This window comes from Mustela nigripes, chromosome 2, assembly GCF_022355385.1.
Source record: "Mustela nigripes isolate SB6536 chromosome 2, MUSNIG.SB6536, whole genome shotgun sequence".
Lineage (NCBI taxonomy): Eukaryota > Metazoa > Chordata > Mammalia > Carnivora > Mustelidae > Mustela > Mustela nigripes.
Window position 1 is genome coordinate 3,400,264 of NC_081558.1, and position 23,055 is coordinate 3,423,318.

At 56.7% G+C, this 23,055-nt stretch overlaps 1 protein-coding gene across 2 annotated transcripts in view; it reads left to right on the forward strand.

Moving 5' to 3' along the window:
• The first annotated feature begins 1,823 nt into the window (after positions 1 to 1,823).
• UHRF1 (ubiquitin like with PHD and ring finger domains 1) overlaps positions 1,824 to 23,055 on the forward strand; it is a 28,920-nt gene continuing 7,688 nt past the window's right edge. The window contains exons 1-12 of one of the 2 annotated variants that reach the window (XM_059388720.1): positions 1,824 to 2,018; positions 3,335 to 3,501; positions 12,151 to 12,414; positions 12,898 to 13,052; positions 13,833 to 14,048; positions 19,300 to 19,400; positions 19,502 to 19,688; positions 20,020 to 20,143; positions 20,231 to 20,338; positions 20,639 to 20,743; positions 21,512 to 21,618; positions 22,811 to 22,973. In XM_059388720.1, coding sequence (XP_059244703.1) covers positions 3,349 to 3,501; positions 12,151 to 12,414; positions 12,898 to 13,052; positions 13,833 to 14,048; positions 19,300 to 19,400; positions 19,502 to 19,688; positions 20,020 to 20,143; positions 20,231 to 20,338; positions 20,639 to 20,743; positions 21,512 to 21,618; positions 22,811 to 22,973 — 1,683 coding nt within the window. In that variant the 5' untranslated portion in view covers positions 1,824 to 2,018; positions 3,335 to 3,348. Of the gene's footprint in view, positions 2,019 to 2,544; positions 2,656 to 3,334; positions 3,502 to 12,150; positions 12,415 to 12,897; positions 13,053 to 13,832; positions 14,049 to 19,299; positions 19,401 to 19,501; positions 19,689 to 20,019; positions 20,144 to 20,230; positions 20,339 to 20,638; positions 20,744 to 21,511; positions 21,619 to 22,810; positions 22,974 to 23,055 lie in introns of those variants that run through there. The other variant, XM_059388721.1, reaches the window with a different exon arrangement.

The following is a 23,055-nucleotide window of genomic DNA, read 5'->3' on the forward strand; positions in this document are numbered from 1 at the left end:
GAGAAAGATCTTATCTGCCTCACAGACTCAGGGAGGCCTGCTTGACACCTGCCCGTCCCTGAGATGTGTTCTATATGCGGCTGATGACTGTGGGTCCAGAAAGACCCTCAGTAGCATACAGACGGAGTTCTGAAGTTGGAGGAAGTTAACAAATTCCGGACTTTGTATTTTGGACTCTATTTGTTCCCTAGGACATCTAAAACAAATCTCCACAATTTTAGTGACTTAAAAACCACAAATTCATTCTCCTACGGTTCTGGAGGTCACAAGTCCTAAATGGGTCTTAAGAGGCTAAAATCAAGGTGTCCTAGGGCTTTAGGAGAGAATCTGTCGCTCCCCTTTTTGGCCTCTATAGGTTTCCCACGTTCCTTGTCTGTTGGTCTCATCATTCCAACCTCTACTTCCCTTGTCACTTCTTTGACGTGGTCCTTCTGCCTCTCTCGCTTCACTTGTTAGGAACCTTGTGATGATTTTGGACCACGCTGCCTCATCGAGGAGGATCTCCCCCACTGGAAGATGTTGAATCTGATCTCATTGGCAAAGTCCCTTTTGCCGTGGACGCTACCATATTCACAGGCTCAGGGATTAGGATATGGCTAGCTCTGGCTGGGGGCGGGGGTGGGACATTGATCCATCTACCCTCTGGGTAAAGAAGGAGCAGTGTCTACAAAGGACTCTGCTCGGGCCCGAAAAAACCTGTACACGCAGAAGGTGGAGGTCACTACTTTTTGGCTCACAGCCTTCCCCGTGCTGCTCACTGCTCTCAACAGATAAAGACCAGAGACCCCCTGAGGCCTTAGATGACACCTCTGTGGGCTTGTCCCCTCTCTGCCCAGCTACCCCGGCCTCCTGGCTGCTCCCCCTACATTTCTAAGTCTTTTCAGGCCTCTGAGCTTGCCTGTCCCTCCTCGACCCATCTGTCCTTGTTTTCTATCTCAGCTCAAATGTCATTCGTTCAGAGGCCCACCTCTCTACCTCGGCCAGAATGTCCTCTCTGCCCACCCCCACATGCCTCTCCAGCTACTGTCCTGTCTTCATTCCACTTACCAGCATCTGAAACGATTTGCCTTACTTACTCATTTTTTTGCCTTTCTTTCCAGACAAGAATTTACCCCTCTAGAAACCACCAACAGGGTTGGCCTTGCCCATTGTTGGGCCTCGCCCCTACATCCAAACACTGTGTCCGGGCGCTTTGTAGGTGCCCAGCATGGGTCACTTTGTGCCCGCGAAGACTGGCCAGAGCAGAGCAGGCAGGGCGGAGGGGGCAGGGTAGTCCTGCCCGCCTGGACAGCTAGAGAAGGCGGGAAAACGAGGCGGGAAACCCAGCAAACAAGCCCTGCGGGTGGGTAGGGTGGGGAGCTCTAGCAGGCCCTGATGCCGGGAAATGGGAGCTTGGGGCCATCAGGCTGGCCATCGGGGTACAGGCAGTCTTGAAAGGAACCCCCACATTCTACTAAAGCGTTTAAACACTGATTCCGGCCTTCCTTGCCCTACTGGTCAGTGCGTGCCCGTGCCCCGGGAGAGGGGCTGTGGGAAAGGGACTTAAAAGGTCAGGGGATCCCCTACCCGGGGTCTTTGCCCCGGGGTTCCCTAGGGCTCCTGAGGGACACGCAGAGTGGGGGGCGCCCAGCTCCCGCCACTGGGCCGGGTTGCACACTGGGCGCGCCCAGCAGAGCGCGCAGGGCTGGGCGGGGCCGTGGCCCGCTGGGCGGAGTGGGGGTAGACGGAGGAGGGGGCGCCCCCCACCCCCTTTCTCGCTTCCCGCCACTGCGGCGGCCAATCACCAAGCAGGAGCCCGCCCCTGGCGCGGCCTCCCGCGGCCCCGCAACTCCCAAACGCCGAGTTTTCGCGGGAAAAAAAATCAGAGCAGCTGGCAGCGCGGCGGGCAGTGGTGGCCGTCCAGGCGCTCCGGGTCGCACGCAGGTCCGCGCGGGGTCCGGGGCCACGCACGCGTTTCTATCGCCATCCCCAGCCGGGCCAGGCGCGCAGGCAGGAGAGTGGATCGGGGCGGCCGAGAGGTGAGCCTCCGGACTGATCGGGCTGCCATTGCAGGCCGGGGGAAGGGCCCGGCGCACCGGGAGCAGAGACTTTGCAAAACTTTCGGGAGTGGCCCGGGGACGCGCGGCCAGTACCGGCGCACGCGTGCCCCGCAGCGTGGCTGCTCTCCACGCCGTCTCGGGCTCTGCCCCCGCCCTGCCGGCCCTCGGGAGTCGTCCCCCGCCGCCCGGGCGCCGGCAGGAGCGAGGGGAACATACCCAGAGCCCCGCGGGGGTCGCGCCGGCCGGGTGGGGGGAGGGCCTGGCGAGCCGCAGGGGAGGATGTCAGGCTCCGCGCCTGCGCGCGGGGTGCCCCGCGATTCAATTGTCGCGCCCGAGCCCGATTTCGCGCGCCCTTAGTTCCCCGGGCGCGCCTGGGCCAATGGGGAGCGGGATGGGCGGGGCAGCCGGGCGCGGCGGAGCCAATGAGCGGGTCGGCTCAAGTGAAGGGGGGCGGGACTTGGAGCGCGGGGCCCCTCGGCCGGTCCCGGCGGTGGGGGTGGGCGTGGGCTAGTTGGCGTGGCCCGAGCGGGCGGGCGGGAGAATAAGAGGGGCTCTGGGCCCGTGGGTCGGGGTCCGGGAAACGCGAGCCGGCGCGCGGGGCCGCCGCCGGGCCGAGGTGAGTAGCGCGGCGCGCGCGGGGGCGGACGGGACGGGGCGGCCGGTTGCCATGGCCACCGCGGGGCCGGCCGTGTCGCGCGCACGCGCGCGGGGGGGCGGCGGGGGCCGCGGGCGCCCCGGGCTGGGGGCTCCCGGGTCCCGGGGGGCGGTGGTCCTTCCCTTTCGGTCCCACTTAGTTGAGTTACTGGGACTTCCGAAGTTCCAACCCGCGCCGGACTTTTGGGTTTTCCTCTTGCGTCAGTATTAACCCAGGGAATGAATGAATGAACGAGCGAGCGAGCGAGCCTGGTCCCTCGCCATTTGGCTGTGCGCTCCTTCCTCTGGACGTTGTGTGTGTCGCTCCCTGCTCCCCCGCGTCCCGTCCCCTCCGCCTCCCCTCCATGGAAGACGGAGCGGGTTGGACTGAGTGGTCCGAGATGCCCTTCGCTGTCCCCGCATTTTCCCTCCCGCCTCGCTCCTCCGGCGTCACGGTCATTAACGCGTTAATTCCTTCATTTCCTCCGCGGGGGCCCTGGTCAGCTGTGGCTGGCTAGTCCGCGGACCCGCGCGCCGGGAGGGTGTCCTGGGAGTTTCCTAGCGTCCGCAGACTGGACAAAAGCCAAGGTGACCCGAGCATGGCTCGCTGTGTAGATGGCAGCAGCCCCACTGACCCGGGGGTCCCGCTCTCTCGCCCGCAGCACCAGCAGGCGCCATGTGGATCCAGGTTCGCACCATGGACGGGAAGGTGACGCACACTGTGGACTCGCTGTCCAGGCTGACCAAGGTGGAGGAGCTGAGGCGGAAGATCCAGGAGGTCTTCCACGTGGAGCCCGGCCTCCAGAGGCTTTTCTACAGGGGCAAGCAGGTAAACCCGCCCAGCCGGCTGCCGCCCGCCCTGCACCTTTGTTCTTGCCTGGTCCAGGCACCGTCCATATACTCTCCCCGCCCCTCGTCCGGTCCCGCTTCACGTCTCCACAGAAACCTCAAATGCCTGAGCCAGGAACAAAGGCTCCGCTTGCAGATCGGCATACCGGGCAGGAAGCTGGCACTCCAGTCCGTAGCCGTTGGGCTTTTAAGTCCGCCTCCCCTGTTTTTTTTTTTGACGCTGCCCTCAATGTAATTTCTAGAAAAGGAAGTTGGAGGTGGTCGATGGAGGACGGATGAATTTCGAGGAAGAGCCTAGAATGCTTCCTCAGACAGTAGGACAGGAGGGATCGGGTTTTCCTTTGAAACACACACCGATGGCCCACAGCCTGCGCCCAGTTAGAGTTTGACCCCCACAGGGTCTGTTTTTGAGAAATTCGGATCTGCTTGTTTGGAGGCCGGAGATGGCCTTGCTGGTCAGGAATTTCCGCCGCTCTGGCCTGCTCTGCGGAGCGAGCGGAGCTCGGTGCTTTCCTCGGGGTCTGCGGGCCCCGCTTTTCTGTGTCCTTTCTTCTTGCCCTCTCCCCGGCCTCTGGAAGCGTTTAAAATGGCCACCCTGGCTTTCTCAGCTGCCCACGTTTGGGACGCTTTCTCCAGGGGGAGTGAGGGGTTTCTGTTTTTGTCGGAGTCTTTGGGGGCACGGCCCATGCTGCTGTGAGTGGGATTGCCCACAGGGAAGCTAAGGTGGTAAGGCACAAAGTGTCGGTCCCGTCTGCAGGGGCCGTCGTGGAGCGGGGTGCACGGTAGGGACAGCGGGGGCGCAGGGACCGTGTCCTGGATTGAAAGTCTGCAGTTGGGCTGCGCGTGCCTGACTTTGTTGTTGTCGCATTTTGAACTGGGTACTGCCGCCATCTGCTGTCTCTGTTGAGGAATAAACACTCTGTGACCAGCCGGATTTTGGGGGGCGGGGAGTCTCCAGGGTGCTTAACTCGAAATGAGACCTGATGATTAATTTCTTGGGTTCCTGGTGCCCTTGGAGACCTTTCCCCTCCTTCCTGGGAGAGACGCGATGACTTGGATGTTTCTAGAAGCTGCTTTAACCCGTCTGCCCGGGGAGGGGACGCGGGTCCTGCCGATGGCCTGTGCAGTCAGCAAAGGCAGGGCCCCGAGTGAGCTCTTCCAAGGGGGCTGTCTCTCTCTCTCCCGCCTCCTCCCACGGCTCATTTTTTGTGGCATCCAGACCGACTTCGATTAGCCCACTCGATCTCTTTGTTCAGCAGAGGGTTCTTTCAGAGTTTCTGAGCGCCTTCTGCGTGTGCCTGCTCCGCTGTTCACGGTGTGATTCAGACGTGAGTCGGATTGAGTCCTCCCCAGTGGGAGGATCTGTGAGCTGTTACAAATCTGTTACATTTCCACCTGGCCGAAAAGTTGGAGCCACCATGAACCCCCAAGCACCTACCCCTAGAGCTTGCCCTGGCATCTAGCCACATTCCGGTCAGCCCCAGTCTCTCCGTCTTCCTGTCTGTCTACCAGTCCGTGGTGGTGTTGGGAGTGCGTTTCAACGTAAGCTGCACGAGCACTTTACGCCTGCCGTTAACTAGAGTCCGGCACGGGTTTGCGGGTCTTGCTTTTTTGTTCAGGCAACACTGGCATATAGTGGGATACGCACGCGTCAGGCAGACCATTTGGCGTCTGGACAGATGTCTACACCCATATACCCAAACCCCCATCCCCCTTCATTCCTAACTTGAGATCTGACCCATACGAAAGCCCTTAGGACCCCAGTGAAAGTTATAAGACCTGATGAGCACAGGAACACCTGTGTGTGGGAGCCCGGAGGCGGGTACCTGCAACTGGTCGGCCGTCAGCGCTGGAGACGGAGCTCTTGACGCCGCCTGCTCACAGCCCGCTTTCACACTTGGCACAGGCTTCCTGCTTCCCCCATGACCTCCGTGAAGGCCGCCCGTTCCCCCGCCTGGCGCTCCTCTTCCCCACTCGGCAGCTTTGGGAGGGAACGTGCAGCCGCCTCTGTCTTCCGGCCGAGGAAGCCAGGCCTAGAGTGTGATGCAACTTCCCTGGGGACGCCAGCGGGGCCTCGGCCTGGCTGTCGGGTGGGGGTGGGGGGCTGGGACGAGGACAGACAGGACATAGGGCAGCACCTCCCAGTGAGTCGGTCCGCAAACAGACCAGACCAGGCTCACTGCGATAGAAAGCAGCGGAGCTTCCAGTGGGGGGGGAGGGGGGCGGGGGGCGGAGAGCTGCTTTTACAGAACGTTCTAGAGAGGCTTCGCAGTCCTTCGCGCTCCCCCCACCCCACTCTTTTTTTCCGCCTTTTAAAGAAACATGTTGTAGCAGTCCACGGTCTGCCGTGAGGTTGACTGAGCCGATAAAGCAGAACATAGTTGAGCCTTTCTTCAGGATATGGGAGGGTTTCGTGGCCGGCTTGTTTGGGCTGAATAGGTTGGCGGTTATGTCGCTTGATTGGCGGAAATACAAGAAGCCGAATGGGGGCAGGGACCCGGGCGGCAGGCCCAGCCTGGGCAAGGGCGAGAGGCATCTGGCGCCTTTTTCTTGGCTGCCCAGAAAAATAACAATAGCTCTCATTTGTGGGGACTCCGGCACGCTCAGGTGTAGGGCTCTGGCTGTTACAGAATCGTCCCTGTGTCCCCAGCCCAGGTGTCGGCCATCCAAGCTCCTCGCGGCTCTCCCAGTGTGGCCAGTGTGGGACTGGGCCCGGCCAACTCGAGGTAAAGGCACGGGAAATCAGCGCCCACTGGGTTTCTTCCCTTCGGCCCTACTGACGTGGGAGGCGGGCTCATTGTCTGGAATTGCCCCCAGTTGAGAAGTACTAATTTAGGTAATTGACGCGAGGGAAACAGTGAAATCGGCCACACTGGCCTCAAAGGCCGTGTTAAGGTCCCTCGGAAAGATCAGTCTGAACTGGTGCCCTGGAAACGGCCTCGACTGGGTGCCCCGCGTCCTAGCACCTGAATTCAGAATGGCTTTTCCCGAGTGCTGGCCCGGAATTCCCAAAGGGCCGAGTGGGGCAGCAGAGCCCTGTCCTTCAGGCGGTGCGAGGGAGGGTCCTCTTCCCCAGGGAGAGCTCCCAGCCGGGCATGCCCTCCAAGCAAGCCTCCAAGCCGGGCAGCAGCAAACCCTTTACATAAATATTTGTCTCCAGGAGAGCTGCTCGCCCTGCAGCGGGGAAGCAGCCACAGACAGGATGCAAATGAAGGGGCGTGTCCCAGTCCAATAAAACTTTATTTACAAAAACAAGTGTGGACTAGACTGTCCGGCTGCCCTATTGTGCTTCCATCCAGGGTCCTTACTTGAAGATCCAGGTTTTGCTGTTAGGAACAGCACTGCTGTGGAATGTACTAAACCTGTTCTAGTACATTCTAGAACAGGTCCCCTAGGGCACTGTGTTGCAGAGTTCTTCAGGGCAGGGTGTGCAAAGCGTCTGGTCTCAGCACTTCCCCCGTCCACCCTGAGACCAGCTGAAGACCCTGAAGAGCCTTTGTTGATGTGGACGAGTCACATGTGGCTTTGAGGTGCCCTTCTCTCTGCTTGCTGCCCCCAAGCTGGGAAATCGTGTCCCCTCTGCCTCATCCGGGCTCTTGCTGCATGGAATTGTCTTCCCCCCGTTCCTGTAGGTCTGTCTTGTGTGCACTCTGGGTTGCAGACTGAGCAGGACTGGTGAGCGGCCAGGGCTGTACCCCCCAGGAAGAGGGGCAGAGCAATTTCCTGCTTCCTCCCTCTCAGACTCCCAGGTCGGCCTGGCGGGTTCTCATCAGAGCTCCCTTTCCTCCGCCAGCTGTAGGTCCTTCTTGGTATGAGGCTCACTGCCCTCCCCACCTCTCGCTGAAACAGCTGGTTAGAGGCAACCCAAGAACTACCACTTGCCAAGCCCAGGGACATGAGTCCCTGCCCTCTTGAGCCTCTGGGCAGCACCCAGCACCCTGAAAAGCATCCCTTAAAAGTGTTACGAGGGGACAGAGACTGGGGACAGAAACGGTAGGCATGGGAAGCTCTAATCCCGGTTTCCAACAGGAACCAATGTGCTTAGCTGTCAAATCACTTAGGTGTTAAGTTCGCTCTTATGCCGTCTGCGTGGTCGAAAATTCCAGATGTCCAGAAATGTCCAGAAAGCATACTTGGATTAAGACCGAGAGGAAGACATGGGCACCTGGGTGGCTCAGTGGGTTGGGCCTCTGCCTTCGGCTAGGGTCATGATCCCAAGGTCCTGGGATCGAGCCCCGCATCGGGCTTTCTGCTCAGCAGGGAGCCTGCTTCCTCCTCTCTCTTTCTGCCTGTCTCTCCGCCTACTTGTGATCTGTCAAATAAATAAAATCTTAAAACAACAAAAAAAAAAGACAGAGAGGAAGACATAAACACTGTGGACAGTTTTGTCTTTAGACCTGAATCTGCTGTACAGGGTTACGTGCCCCAAACCACTGCACGTGTCCTGTCATAGGAGGTTTGAGGGATTTTTGGTGCAAAGTGTGCCTCTACGGGTTGTTAACTTCAGGTTTAATCTTAAGGTCAGGACCTCGAGAGTGAGGAGTAGATCATCTGTTGGGGAGTTTTTGTAGCTTTTATGAATATCGTTAGCCTCGGTGGAAATTTTTGGACTTTTTTTTTTTTTTTAAGACTTTATTTTTAAGTAATCTCTACACCCAGCATGGGGCTCAAACCCAACAACCCCGAGATCAAGAGTCGTGTGCTCCTCCATCTGAGCTGGCCAGGCGCTCGAGAACTTTAGAATCTTGATGATGAATGTAAGTGTAATACACGTTGGCGTGAGGCAGGCCTGGGCCTAGCCTGTCTCCTGTGGTTCCCAAGTGATCGTGTACAGCTTTGGGCAGGCAGGGTCAGGGGAGAGGGACACATAGCACATACCCTCTCCTATAGCAAACAGTTGTGCAGCCTTCCTGCTGACCTCAGGGACCCTTCTGGAAAGTTCTAGAAATGGCTTCAGGAAGCAGCCAGAGGTGGCTTGTGACCAGGAGGCAGAGTCCTGTGCTCGCCTCCCCCAGCCTGAATGCCCCCTTCCGTGCCCTGTTTGTGCCTCTGTCCGCATTCTTGCGTCGGTAGGCCCGTTGGCCTCCTCCACAGGCCTGTGCCTGAGCAAATCCAGGAGCTGACAGAGCCTGGCTTCCTGACCCGCCATGGGCGGGAGGGGCCCGGTCTGGAACTGGCCTGGTTCCAGCCCTCCTGCCACCTCTCAGCTGTCCAGGTGCCTTGATTTATGCTTCATTTCCCGCCCCATGAGTTGTCCTTGTTTCTCGTGACATGTATGGGACTCTCATCTGCTTTGCTGCTTTCCCTGTCACAAGGCAGTTATGTGGACTCCTTCGTGTGACAAGGCCATGGTTTTCCCGGCACATAAGGCTGTGGATGCGCTGTGAGGTCGCTGTACGTGTCTCGGGGACACATGGAAAGGTCTGTCTAGCTTAGGGGTTCTCCCTGGGGGTGATGGTGCTCCCCTGGGGACGCTGGGAGGTGTCTGGGGACGTCTGTAGCTGTCCCCACGGGGTGCTTCTGGCATTGTGTGGGCAGGGCTCAGGGCTCAGGGATGCTGCTCAGCCCCCAGCAGTGCCAGGACGGCCCCCTGCAGAGCGGTTCCACCCGATGTCAGCAGCGGCGAGGGGTGTCTGCCTCTTGAGCTGCTGGGCCCCAGGGTGCATGAGTCTTGTTCTAAGGCCATTTGGCCCGCCTTCTGCTGGTTTCCTTGTCCTAGTTCCACTGGGGACACTTGTGTTTCTTCGTCTGTTTAAATTAGTGTGTTTATTGTGGATTTGTATGTTTATAAGCTTATTTGTATTTACGTATGTATTTGTACGTCTCAGGTCCTCAGTAACATTGAGAGGAAGGCTCGGTGATTTCTCCCATATCCCGCCTCCCACACCGCCATTCTCCCCCGCTCCCGGTGTCCGCACCAAGTGCCATGCGTGTTACAGGCGATGAACCCACGTTGACCCATAGAGGACATTAGGGTTCGCTCCTCGTCCCGTCCGCTCGGATCACTGTGTGACGTCGGCCCGCTGCTGTGGCTGGGGGGGGCCTCCCGGCCCTGGAAGTCCTCGGCGCCCCACCTTGTCCGTCACGCCTCCTCTCCTAGCCCCTGGTCCCCACTGATCCTTCTGCTGTCTTTAAGGTTTTTTTTTTTTTTTTTTTTTTTTTTAAGATTATATTTATTTATTTGACAGACAGAGATCACAAGTAGGCAGAGAGGCAGGCAGAGAGAGAGGAGGAAGCAGGCTCCCTGCTGAGCAGAGAGCCCGATGTGGGACTCTATCCCAGGACCCTGAGATCATGACCTGAGCCGAAGGCAGCGGCTTAACCCACTGAGCCACCCAGGCGCCCCTGTCTTTAAGGTTTTGCCTTTTCCAGAATGTCACCGAGCTGGCGTCACCCACTATGCATCTTTCTGGGACTCCCTTTTCGCCTTTAAAAAAAAAAAAGCCAGCCCGACGTGTTGAGATGTAATTCACATGTCGTATGATTCACCCACTCAAGGGTGCGATCCAGTGGTTTTCCGTGTCTTCACAGAGCAGTGCAGCCATCACTGCGGCACTGCTAGGACATTCTCTTCACCTACATACTTTTTAGTGTCCCTTCTCAGCCCCTGACAACCAGTCACCAGCTTTGTCGGTGGAGGAGTCTGGTCTGGGTGTGGACTCACACCGCTTGGGGCCTTCTGTGTCTGGTTCCCTCCCTGAGCGTCATGGGCTCGGGGTCTGTCCCTGGTGCCACGTGTGTGGGTGCCTCACTACTGTCCATGGCCGAGGGACCCTCCCGTGTGTTGGGAGCATGTTGTGTGTATGCGTGTTGTTCCCCGCCCCCGCGTTGGTGGACGCGGGTGGTTCCCCCCTTAGGCTGCTGTGAGTCCTGCTGCCGTGAACACGTGTGTGCACGTTGACTTGTCTCTTCCCAGCTGTGTCCCCACTACTCATCACAGCTGTCCTCTATTGGTCCTGTGGTGGCGGGGGGCTGGCATTGAGGCTCCCCCCTCACGCTGCGTGAAGCCATGGGGTGTGCCCAGGAGCTCCATGGCTATAGGCAAGTGTCCATGTGTCCAGAGGCCTTCTCCCGGGGAGGGGGCGACCATTCACCAGATGTTTGGTTTGCGCTGAATGACACAGCAGCTGCTGCAGTGAGGGGCTTTGGGCCCTGGAGCTCGCCTTCCCTGTGACCCAGGGGCCGCTTGCCTGTTGACAGCCACCAGGCCTTCCGACAGCCACCCAGGCATCCCCCCTTTCTCTTTTTCTTTAGGACACTGCTTCTGAGTGGGGTAGTGCAGCCCTCAGGGGACACTGGGCCATGTCTGGGGACATCTCTGGTCCTCACGACCGGGAGTGCTCCTGGCATCTAGTGTGTGGGGTCAGGGGATGCTGTCTCCCCAACCAGTGCCCAGGATGGCCCCCCGGGGAGCAGCCTGACCCCATATATGCCGAGGGCGCTGTGGGCAGAGACCTGCCTTAGGGATGTTGGGAGAGAACAGGATGCACTGGAGGGGGCTTGCTAGGTGTTGGTGGGGTGCTGCGGTGCCCGGGGGACAGCTTCAAATAAAAGAGAACTCCTCGGGCCTCATGTGCCACTGGGATGTGGCTCAGATGACAAAACTCCCTTGCACACTGTCACCCGGCGGTCATGAGGATGGCCGGCCTCAGTGGTGTCAGCACAGTCCCACCAGGGACTCCTGTTGGTGGGATTGGGGGAGAGAAGCTCGTGGAGAGGGGCGGGGCCAGCAGGGAAGCTGGCGGATGTTGGGTCTGCGTCTCCTTCCGGTAGGACGGGGCGTCTCTCCCCCGTCCCTCCCCTCGGCACTACCCGAAGGCCGAGGGGAAGCTAGATTGGCTAGTTGGGTCCCCGTAGGCGTGTCCCCGGCACCGTGCGAGGTGGGGCAGCTTCCCATAACCCAGATGACCCCAGGTGTTGTCAGGCCCCTGGCAGGGAGGCAGAATCACCCTGGGCCAGGAACCCCTGAGTGGGGGGATTCCACGGACACCCCCCCCCCAGGAGTCTGCGTTCAGTAACCGCATGGCCCGCTGAGGTCCTGGGGTGCTGCACACATTGAAATACACACACTGTGTGGGGGGAGGGGGTGACTTGTCCAAATTGGGGGGTCACTCTGGTTTACACTGCCTGACCTCTTGGGGTTGGATTCTGGTGTCTGGGGTGAGCAGGGACCTGGCTTAACTTTCTCCCCTGAGTAATTATCGAGGAGTCTCTGTGCTTGCTGCTGCGGCGTTTTGAGCCAGGTGACGCGGCGCTCCCTGGCGGGCAGGCTTCCCCTCAGTTTGGCTCCAGTGCCAAAGGCCGTTTATTGTTACTGGAGCCAGTATTAAGAAACACCCCCGGCATGTGATGGGTGCACCCAGCACGGCTGGTTATGCTGGGTGCTCCCAGAACGTTCTCTGTGTGCCGCGGCGAATCCTCGTTGGAGAGGCTCTGAGGGTCCTGATGGAAAGGGGTGACTGTGTTACCCGCCCCCGCCCCGGCAGTGTTGTTCTGTGGTAGATCTGGATCCCACCCTCCACGAGGGCAGATCTGGTACCTTGCTTGTGGTGTATCTGCTGCCGGGCACCCAGAAGGGGAGCACTCAGTGGCTGGCAGGCCAGTGACCCTTGTCTTGGGATCTGTGCAGATGGAGGACGGCCACACACTCTTTGACTACGACGTTCGCCTGAATGACACCATCCAGCTCCTGGTTCGCCAGAGCCTTGTGCTTCCGGCCAGCAGCGTCAAGGAGCGGGACTCGGAACTGTCGGACACAGACTCGGGCTGCTGCCTGGGCCAGAGCGAGTCCGACAAGTCCTCGAACAGCGGCGAGGCGGCCTCGGAGGCAGATGGGAAGGCGGGCCTGGCGGATGAAGACACGTGGGACGAGACGGAGCTGGGCCTGTACAAGGTGAGTCTCTCAGCAGGCTTGGGGTTGAGTGTGCGCCCCACAAGGCTGCTCTCTCCACCCCCAGGGCCCCGGGTACCATGCCCCATGCCCCTCCATCACACTGGCTTTCTGGTAGCCCGACTGCAGGGTCAGGCCAGCTGTCGTCCTTCCCTTGGCCGGGCACCCCCGTCCTGCTGTGAAAGTCGCCGGCGGGAATGCTCCCGAGGCTTCCCCGTGGAAACAGAGTGATCCAGCGTCCCTTAGTGATCCTTGACGGCATGCATCGTGTCTGGGTTTTGTGGGGCTCTCTCTGCCCGTCCCAATGGAAGGAGAACCAGAGAATCCTCAGGGCCATGGCTGAGAAATCCTATTATAGTCATTTGGGTTTGAGTCCCAATCCTGAAGCATCCGGCCCCCTGGGAAATCAAGCAGCCTCTTGTCCGCGTTGTTGGTCCGACATGTTGGGTATCTCTAGCTGGATGAGTGTTTTCTGGTTCCCGGCAGGCCAATGAGTATGTTGACGCTCGGGACACGAACATGGGGGCGTGGTTTGAGGCCCAGGTGGTCAGGGTGACGAGGAAGGCCCCGTCTTCGGCCGAGCCCTGCAGCTCCAGCTCAACGCCGGAAGACGATGTCATTTATCACGTGAAATATGACGAGTGAGTGTTGCTGCACTTGGACAGGCCGCGGTGTTGGCTGTGTCCATGGGCCCTGGAGCTCGGCACCGGCTAGGGCATGACAGGATATAACGACCCAGGAGGCCACCCCTAGAGGGCTGACCTCACGGGGACCCCCTCCTCGGGGACAGCTAGTTGCAGATGCGCTCCCCCCACCCCGTTTCCTGACTTCTTCTGTCCCTACCATGCGTCATTGCTGCGTGAGGCCTCTCTAGATCTAGTTTGTCGTCTGTCCCTTTCTGGCATGTGCAAGTACTTAGCACTTATCGTGTGCTGGGCACACGGGTCCGTGTCTCTGCACGTGGAAGAGGTCTGGGACGGGCTCGGGTGACCACCACAGGTGACTCCAGGCTGGGCGGCTACATCTCCTGGCTCTGGAGGCTGGGACTCCACTTCACTGTGCTGGCGGGTTGCTTCCTGGTGAGGCCCATCTTCCCAGCTTGCAGACCGGCCGCCTTCTCGCTGTCCTCACACGGGCTTTCCCTTGTGGGGCCGCGAGAGCCTGCCCCGGTGTCTCCTCCTCCTTGTAAGGACTCCCGGCAGGTCTTTTTTCCGGGGACACCGTTCAACCCACAACACCTGTAATTCGAACGTGTCTTCTAGGCCTGGGTATTTTCCTTACTGGGAGCTGAGCTCATCGGGGTGGGGACTTGACGAGCCACTGTGACCAAAGTAACCTGCACTCGTGTGGGCACCTCTGCCGTCAAGGGAATGAAGTCGGGTGTGCCGCGGGATCTCATGACCGTGCGGGTTTCCTCCCAGCTACCCGGAGAACGGAGTGGTCCAGATGAGTTCCCGGGACGTCCGGGCCCGTGCCCGGCACATTTTCAAGTGGCAGGAGCTCGAGGTGGGCCAGGAGGTCATGCTCAACTATAACCCGGACAACCCCAAGGAGCGTGGCTTCTGGTACGATGCAGAGATCGTGCGGAAGCGCGAGACCCGGACGGCGCGGGAGCTGTACGCCAACGTCCGGCTCGGGTGAGTGGCGCGGCCCCGGCGCCGTCCAGCCGGGGCCCCGGCGGGGAGGCCCTCCGTCTCTCACGTCCCTCCGCCTGGGCGACGGTCTCTGAACCCCAGGCTCCGACGGTGGAGGTTTTTGTTGTGTTGTTCTGAATTTGGTGAATAGGTAATAATCCCAGAGTGTCAAGATCCAGGCAGTACTGAAGGAACGTTCTCCCTTCTTCGTTCTCGTTTGGTCACCCACTTCTCCTTTCCGGAGACCTCTCTCTTCCTGTCACCTGTGCGTAAGCTAGCATAAACAGGCACAGAAGCAAAGCGCACGTAGGATACAGTCCGCATCCGGGATCAGCAAAGTGCAGTCTGCGGCCGGATCCAGCCCTCTGCCTGTTTTGGCAAATAAAGTTTTATTGGCACACAGCTATGCCCATCTCTTCACTGAATACCCGTGGCTGCCTTGGTGTTAAAAGGGCAGAGTCCAGTAGCTGAAGAGAGGCTGTGTGGCCCACCAATCCAAAAATACTGTCTGGCCCCTTTTAGGTATTTGCCAAGCCCTGTTCTACATGTGCATGTGCCTGTGTAGATATACATGACAGAAAACTCACCACCTTAACCACTTCTAAGTGTGCAACTCAGTGGCATGAAGCACACTCAAGCCATTGTGCAGTAATCCCCACTCTCCGTCTCCAGAACTTTCTATCTCCCCACATGGAGACTCTGTCCCCATGAAGCACAGACTCCCGACCCCTTCCCCAGCCCTGGCTCCCACCATCTGTCTCTATGTGCATGGGACTCCTGGGGACCTCCTGGGAGCGGGGTCTTGCAGGTTTTGCCCTCCTGTGTCTGGCTTCTCTCACTGAGCCTGGTGTCCTCAGAGTCCATCCACCACAAGGTGTCAGGATGTCCTTTTTTGTGGTCCAGTAACATTCCATCATGTGTATAATGCATATGTACACACAGATATTTGGGTAACAGCATCTTGAGCAAAGCACAGCAAGTGCAAAGGTCCTGGGGCAGGCCATGCCTGGTGCATTTCTAGCAAGGAAGCCAGTGGGGTGGAGTGGAGGGGGAGAAGAATCAAGACTGTGGGAGCCTCCAAGCAGCATGGTCCAGAGAGGTTTGGAACTGGCATTCTTTCTCTTTTGCTGGTAGCCATTGGAGCATTGGACCATTGAGCATTGGTAGCATTGGAGCAAAGCCACAGGCTTTGACCTACAATTAAGAATTCCAGCTCTGGCAGCCTAGACAGGAATGCACTGCAGGGGGCAGTGTAGGAGCAGGGACACCAGGGTGGAGACCTACGCAGGTGTTGGGGCAAGGTTCTGGGGCTCAGGCCAGGCTACGGCCACGTTATGGTTAATGAAGAACGAGTGTGTTCTTTCATTCTTTTCTCTTTTTTCCTTGTTTTCCTCTGCCCTCATCTTCTAAATGTTCTGCCCTCTTTCTATTGGTTGATTTTTGTTCTTTCTCTAGTTTCTTTTTTTTTTCCTTTAAATTTATTTTTAAGTGTTTTTTTTTTTTTTTTTTAAGATTTTATTTATTTATTTGACCGAGAGAGACCAGCAAGAGAGGGAACACAAGCAGGGGGCATGGGAGAGGGAGAAGCAGGCTTCCTGCCAAGCAGGGAGCCTGATGTGTGGCTCGATCCCAGGGCTCTGGGATCATGACCTGAGCCAAAGGCAGATGCTCAATGACTGAGCCACCTGCGCATCCCCTTTTTCTAGTTTCTTGAGGTAATAAGAAACTTAGGCTGTCGATCTGCGGCATCTCCCCTCCCTAATGCCTGCCCTTAGCGCTATACATTTAGTTCTCAGCACTGTCTTCACGCCTCTCCATGTAAAAGTTTGCTATGTTGTATTTTTCTTTTTCTTCACCATTCTTTTTTTTTTTTTTTTTTTTCCTTCCAGACTTCCTCTCTAGCTCCTGGCTTCTTTAGAAGTATTGTGTTTATTCCCAAGTGTTTAGAGACTTCTGCATTGTCTTTCTGTTACTCATTCCTATTTTCTTTTTTTTTTTTTAAGGTTTTTTATTTATTTGACACCGAGCACAAGCAGGGGGAGCAGCAGGCAGGCAGAGGGAGAGGGAGAAGCAGGCTCCCTGCTTAGCAGGGACCCTTCCTCCCGTGATGCGGGGCTCAATTCCAGGACTCTGGGATCATGACCTGAGCCAAAGGCAGTTGCTCAACCCATTGAGCCACCCTGACACCCCCTGATTTCTAATTTGACTTTATTATTATTATGGTTTTTTCTGTGGCCCCTGGTAGGGTCAAAGTTGCTGAATATTCTGCAGTTGCTTGAGGAAAAACCAGGATATTCTGTTGTTGGGCAGAGTGTCCTACTTCCATCTGTTAGAGCCTGTTGGTGCTCCCTTCTGATTCTTGCTGATTGTCTGTCTGGTTCCCCGTCAGGTGCTGAGGGGTGCCAGCGTGCCCACCCTCACTGTGGGGGTGTCTGCCTCCGCTAGGCCTCAATCAGTGTCTGGGGCACACACGTTCAGGGCAGCTCTGTCTTCCCGACTGAGGGACTTCATCATGTTGTGATTTCCCTCTTGTCTAGTGGTGTCCTGGCTCCCAGGTGCTTGTGTGTCTGTCCACACCTGCTTTGCTTTTTCAAGTTAATGTTTGCAGGCTGTATTTTCTTTCCTTTTACTTTCAACCCGTGTAGTTGGATTTGAAGTGAGTTGCTTAGAAGCAGCACATAACCGGTGTGTTTTTTAATCCATCCTGGCATCTTGCCTCTTCATCGGCACATTCACACCATTCCCGCGAGGTGAACATTGGTGTGTTACGACTTAACGTCTGCCAGTTTGTCATTTGTTTTCTGTTTGTTTCCTCCGTTTCTCTTTTTCCATCGTTCCCATGGGTTACCTAAACACATTTTAGGATTCTGTCCAGATTTGCGTACTGTCTTTTGAGTATCGCTGTGGGTAGGTTTTTTAGCGGTTCCTCTGGATTTTACCATAAGCATGCGACCCACTGGTTGTCCCTTTTGCCAGAAACCCATCCTTACTTATGTCCGTTTGTACTCACTGAGTAGCAGACGGAGTTCAGATCTTTATCTCAGTCCTCCCCTGTGTCTTGCAGAACTCCTAAAGAGGATAATCTGTCATATGTGCCCACTTTTCTGCTTTTTCTGTTTCTCTTCTGTTGCTCCTAAGAATTCCTTCCTGTATCATTTCTTACCTGAGGAGCTCCCTCCCTCATCCTGTAAGGGCGTGTCTGCCAGCAGTGGATTCTGTGGATTTTCCTTCACAGGAGAGTGCTACCAGCCTTGTCGTACTGAGGTGACTCTCAAGCATTGATTCATTCTATCCATACATGCTTTACAATTCATTTCTTCTTTATTTCTGTCAAGTTTTTATTTATTTGAGAGAGCATGTGCAAGCATCAGGGGAGGGAGAAACAGGCTCCCCACTGAGCAGGGAGCATGATGCGGGACTGGATCCCAGGACCCTGATATCATGACCTGAGCTGAAGGCAGAGGCTTAACCAGCTGAGCCACCCAGGTGCTCCACGAGTCATTTCTTTAAAGTGACTCTACCTAAACAGTTATGACGATGTTGTCACAATGTAAAGATGTCATAATTTCTTTTTTTTCTTTTTTAATTTATGTGTTCATTTTAAGTCTTTTTTAAAAAAAGATTTTATTTGTTTATTTGACAGAGATCACAAGTAGGCAGAGAGAGAGAAACAGGAGCAGGCTCCCTGCTGATCAGAGAGCCCGATGTGGGGACTTGGTCCCAGGACCCTGGGATCATGACCCGAGCCCAAGGCAGAGGCTTTAACCCACTGAGCCACCCAGGAGCCTTCATTTTAAGTCTTTATGCCTTTTTTTTTTTTTTTAAGGTTTTATTTATTTATTTGACATAGATAGAGCACAAGTAGGCAGAGAGGCAGGCAGAGAGAGGGGGGGAAGCAGACTCCCTGCTGAGCAGAGTCCGATGGGGGGCTCGATCCCAGGACCCTGAGATCATGACCTGAGCCGAAGGCAGAGGCTTCAACCCACTGAGCCACCCAGGAGCCCCTAAGTCTTTATGCCTTAATCATAATTTTTTTTTTTTTTTAAGATTTATTTATTTATTTGACACAGACAGAGATCACAAGTAGGCAGAGAGGCAGGCAGAGAGAGAGAGGAGGGAAGCAGGCTCCTTGCTGAGCAGAGAGTCCAAAGCAGGGTTCCATCCCAGGACCCTGAGATCACAACCTGAGCTAAAGGCAAGAGACTTAACCCACTGAGCCACCCAGGTGCCCCCGGTCATAATTTCTTAATGACTTATTCAGTCACTGATTTGTTTTCCAATTTCCTCACTTGTTTTTGTAACCTTTTGGCTAGTTGGGTGTACGGAGCCTGCGCAGACTTCAGTCAGCTCAGTCTGTAGCACTTAAGCCACTTGCATCTTCAGGTCTCCCGTCCTTTCCTCTTTCCCCCTTTCCTTACCAGGTTATTTATTGAGGAAGCCAGGTTGTGTGTCCCACAGACTCTCCACCGCCTGGGTTTTGCCTTCCACGCCCTGTGGCACCATGTCCTCTGTGCCTCTGTCCCCAGGGTTTCCCGCGAGCCGGCAGGATCGTCTGTGCCTATGCAGCCCGGGTCCGTGGCCTCGGCCACTCATGATGTCAATCACTCAAAATATGGCGGGCTCGGGCCAAGCTGACCCGGAAGTGTAACGCACACTGGAGGTCAGGGACTTGGTGCTGGGCAGGAATGCGAAATAGCTCATTCCTAGTTCTGTCCTAGTCATCACCCGTGGAAATAGTACCTTGGGACCCGTGGAAATAGTATCAGATTACGTAAAGCCCAGCATGGATTCTGCCTGATTTTACTCGTTCAGCGTGGTGGTTGGAAAACACAGAATGACACAGGTGGCACGTGTCTGGGACTCCACTGGCTTGCCATTGGACACTGTTGGAGATGTGGGGTTGGCCCCTGGCCGTCACTTGAACCTGGAGGAGTTTTGCATTTTGATACAAGGAGACTGAGCAGACCTCACCTTTCAGTTTTGTGTATGGGGCCTTGTTTAGTCATGGCTGCCTGTTTGAAAGACAAATTCTTGTCTCAAAGGCATGTGATGAAACTGGGGTTTATGCGTTGTCTTGGTCTTGTCTCTGATTTAGTAGGACTTGAACCAGCAAGGGGAGAAGCTCAATGAATGTGAGAGGCCTTGATAAAACTAGATAGAACCAGAGGCGTTTCTCTGCTCGGAGCAGCGTGGGAGGCGGCAGAGTCCTCCCTGCTGAGGCACCTGGAGTGTTCTAATGGCTTCTACCTCACAGGGGTGGTTCGCTCAATGACTGTCGGATCATCTTCGTGGACGAGGTGTTCAAGATCGAGCTTCCGGGCGAGGGGAGCCCCGTTGTCGAAAACCCAATGAGAAGTGAGTTCCGATCCTGTGTTTCCGTGACTCCCCCGTCGGGCGTGGGGTGGGGGCTGCCCGTCCCGGCGCCGCGGGAGCTGAGCCCCGCCTCCCTCGTCCAGGGAAGAGCGGGCCCTCGTGCAAGCATTGCAAGGACGACGAGAACAAGACCTGCCGGGTGTGCGCCTGTCACCTGTGCGGGGGCAAGCAGGACCCCGACAAGCAGCTCATGTGCGACGAGTGTGACATGGCTTTCCACATTTACTGCCTGTGCCCGCCCCTCAGCAGCATCCCCAAGGAGGACGAGTGGTGAGCGGACGGGCTCCTCGCTGCCTGTCAAGTTTTCCTGGGGGTGTCCGGTATCCCCAGATGAGCTTTACCTTCATTGCTGGGCAGCGCTGGGAGATGCCTGGGGGAGAGGGACGAGCGTCTGGGCGTCCAGCAGAATGTTCTAGCTCTGTGCCACCTGTCAGGGCACACGTGGCTACTGAGCACGCCCGATTGGGGATCGGGGGCGGCTGGGTTCCTGCTTAATATTCCTGAATTTAGACTGAAATGCTCTCCCTTCCCCGGACCGCGCAGGATGGCTGGGCGCGGGGGCGGGAGGCAGGGACAGGAGGTGACGTCCCTGCTGTCACAGGTACTGCCCCGAGTGTCGGAATGACGCCAGTGAGGTGGTGCTGGCGGGTGAGAAGCTGAAAGAGAGCAAGAAGAAGGCGAAGATGGCGTCAGCCACGTCCTCCTCGCAGCGGGACTGGGGCAAGGTGAGGCCGCCCCGCGCCCCGCGCCCCCACCACCCTCCCTGCCCCACATGCGCTCACTCTGCTCTTCCTTTGGTCCCGGACGGACAGGGCATGGCGTGCGTGGGGCGTACCAAGGAGTGCACCATCGTCCCGTCCAACCACTACGGACCCATCCCGGGGATCCCTGTGGGCACCATGTGGAGGTTCAGAGTCCAGGTACCCCCCGACTTCCTGGGCTCTGGGGCCGGGCCCACGGGTACTGGCCTCCCAGAAGCCCCTGCGCCTGGGCAAGGACCACCCTGGGGGCAGGTGACAGGGTTGGACTTCAGGCCAGGTCCTTCCACGGTGTGGCTCAGACTTGGGGCTTCTGGGGGAGGGGCTCTCGGAACAGGTGTGATTGGCTTCGGCAGAAAAGTCAGGCCGCTGGCTTTGGAAGTGGGAGCCAGAAGGGTTGGGTTGAGCTGCTCTGTACAGCCAGTCCCAAAGGTGCCATTTATCACCTGGTGGTTTGCGCAGGTCAGCGAGTCGGGGGTCCATCGACCTCATGTGGCGGGCATCCACGGCCGGAGCAACGATGGGGCTTATTCCTTGGTCCTGGCTGGGGGATATGAGGATGACGTGGTGAGTGTGGGGGGAGCTGTTCCAGATTTTTAAAAAATTATGTATAAAATAAAAATTCTATACACATAAAATTTATTCTTTCAAGTATTTCTGAATGCACAGCTCAGCGGCATGAAGCACACTCCCACTGTCGTACAGCCACCCCTATCCTCCGTCTCCAGAACTTTCCATCTCCCCACACAGAGACTCTGTCCCCATGAGGCACGGACTCCCACCGTCTCCTCTCTGCCTCTGGGGACGGGACTCCTCTGGGAGTGGGGTCCTGCAGGATGTGTCCTGGGTCTGGCTCCTCTCACTGAGCCCAGTGTCCTCAGGGTCCCTCCCCATCGTGGCAGGTGTCAGGATCCTTTCTTTTCTAAGGCTGGATCGTGTTCCGTTGTGTAGATGGACTGTACCATGTGTATCCTTCATCTCCCAATGGACAGTGGGGTTATTTCCACACTTAGCTTTTGTGAATAATATAACTGTGGACATGGGTATGCAAACATCTCTTCAGGGCCCGGTTTTCACTTCTTTTGGGTATAGACCCAGAAGTGGGACTGCTGGATGGGACGGTAACTTGTTTTTAATGTACTGAGGAGCCTCGGTACCGTGGTCCATCACGGCTGCGCTAGCTTGGTCTCCTTCTGCTAGCACACGGACGCCTGGGTTCTCCTCATTCTGTGTCTTTGAGGGTTGTCCTCTCGATAGGTGTGTGCGGGGTAGTTTTTGGCCGAGTCTCTCCTCCTGTGTCTGGAGGGCTCAGCCTGGCCTCCTTGTCTGTTTCAGGACCACGGAAACTCTTTCACGTACACAGGCAGCGGTGGTCGAGATCTTTCTGGCAACAAGCGGACTGCAGAACAGTCTTGTGACCAAAAGCTCACCAACACCAACAGGTTTGCAGAAACAGGTTTCCTTTCTTTGCTAGCAGGCTTCTGCCCTATCCTCCGGCAGCTACACGGGGAGAGGGTTGGGTCTTTTTTAGGGTGTATGGTCAGGAAGTTCAGATTCCTGTTACAAGTGTGATGGAATGTAGAGATGATGAGATCCATTTCTTCCCTTCTGTTTGCTAAAGGCTCGTGAGTCCGTCAGATGTGTTAAAGAAAACTTTTCCCTTAGGCCTCTGTTGTAACCACTCAACTCTGCTATCACAACACAAAAGCAGCCTCAAAGCCCACATAAATGAACGTGCATGGCTGTGTTCCAATAAAACTTTATTTGCGAAACGAAGCAGCGGGCCAGAGATTGCTGACCCCAGACCACAGGATGGGGAAGGACTTTGTAAGCACAAAAAGCATTCTGACGCCAAAAGAAAAGCTGGAGATTTGATAACTTAAATATTATAAATTACATCAATAGAACCCATATGTAAAATGAAGAGGCAGACTATTTGTGGGGTGGGTGTGCTGCAAACATGACCTATGATGGTTAGGCTTTCCTATATAAAGAGCTTTGCAAATCAATAACAAAAAAACGAAGAAAAGCAAAGGACATACAGGTCATTCACAAGAGTGCAGAGCACCAATGACCATGAAAAGTTAAGTTCAACTCAGGTTATCAAAGATATAATTGAAGCAGTGGCGAGGCTCCGGAGTGGTCCCGAAGGAGGTGCTGAGCCTGAGCCCTGGTCTGCCGGTCCCGGGGCCCACGTGGCCCTTGGTGCGAAGGCCCTGCCTGTGTTCGCACACCTCCATCTGTGGAACTTACTCTTGCATAGTTCTGGAGCCCAAACTCTGAATTTGAGGGGTGGGCTGGGCTGTGCTCCCTCTGACACCTCTGGAGGGGGATCCTCCCTGCTGCTTCCAGCTTCTGGTGGCCGTCGGTGGTCTCCGGTGTCCCTCCAGCCTTTGCTTCCTTCATGTGGCCTTCTCCCCCGTTCCTATACCTCCACTAACCCTTCCTTAGCAGGACACCAGTTGTTGCTTTTAGGGCCACACTAGTGCCCCCTGATCTCCTCTGAGCTTGAACGCATCTGCGGTCACCCACTTTTCAAGGAAGGTCGCAGTCACAGGTTCTAGGGGTGAGAATGAGAGGCTCTCCTCTGGGTGGTTGGAAATGGGATCCAACCCACAGTGATTCTTCCCCCAGGGCGCTGGCTCTGAACTGCAGTGCCCCCATCAACGACCGCAAGGGGGCCGAGGCCAAGGACTGGCGGTCCGGAAAACCGGTGCGGGTGGTGCGCAACGTGAAAGGTCGCAAGCACAGCAAGTACGCCCCTGCCGAGGGCAACCGGTACGACGGCATCTACAAGGTGAATGGCCGCCCTCCTGCCGGCCCCGCCCTCCTGCCGGCCCCGCCCTCCTGCCGGCCCCGCCCTCCTGCCGGCCCCGCCC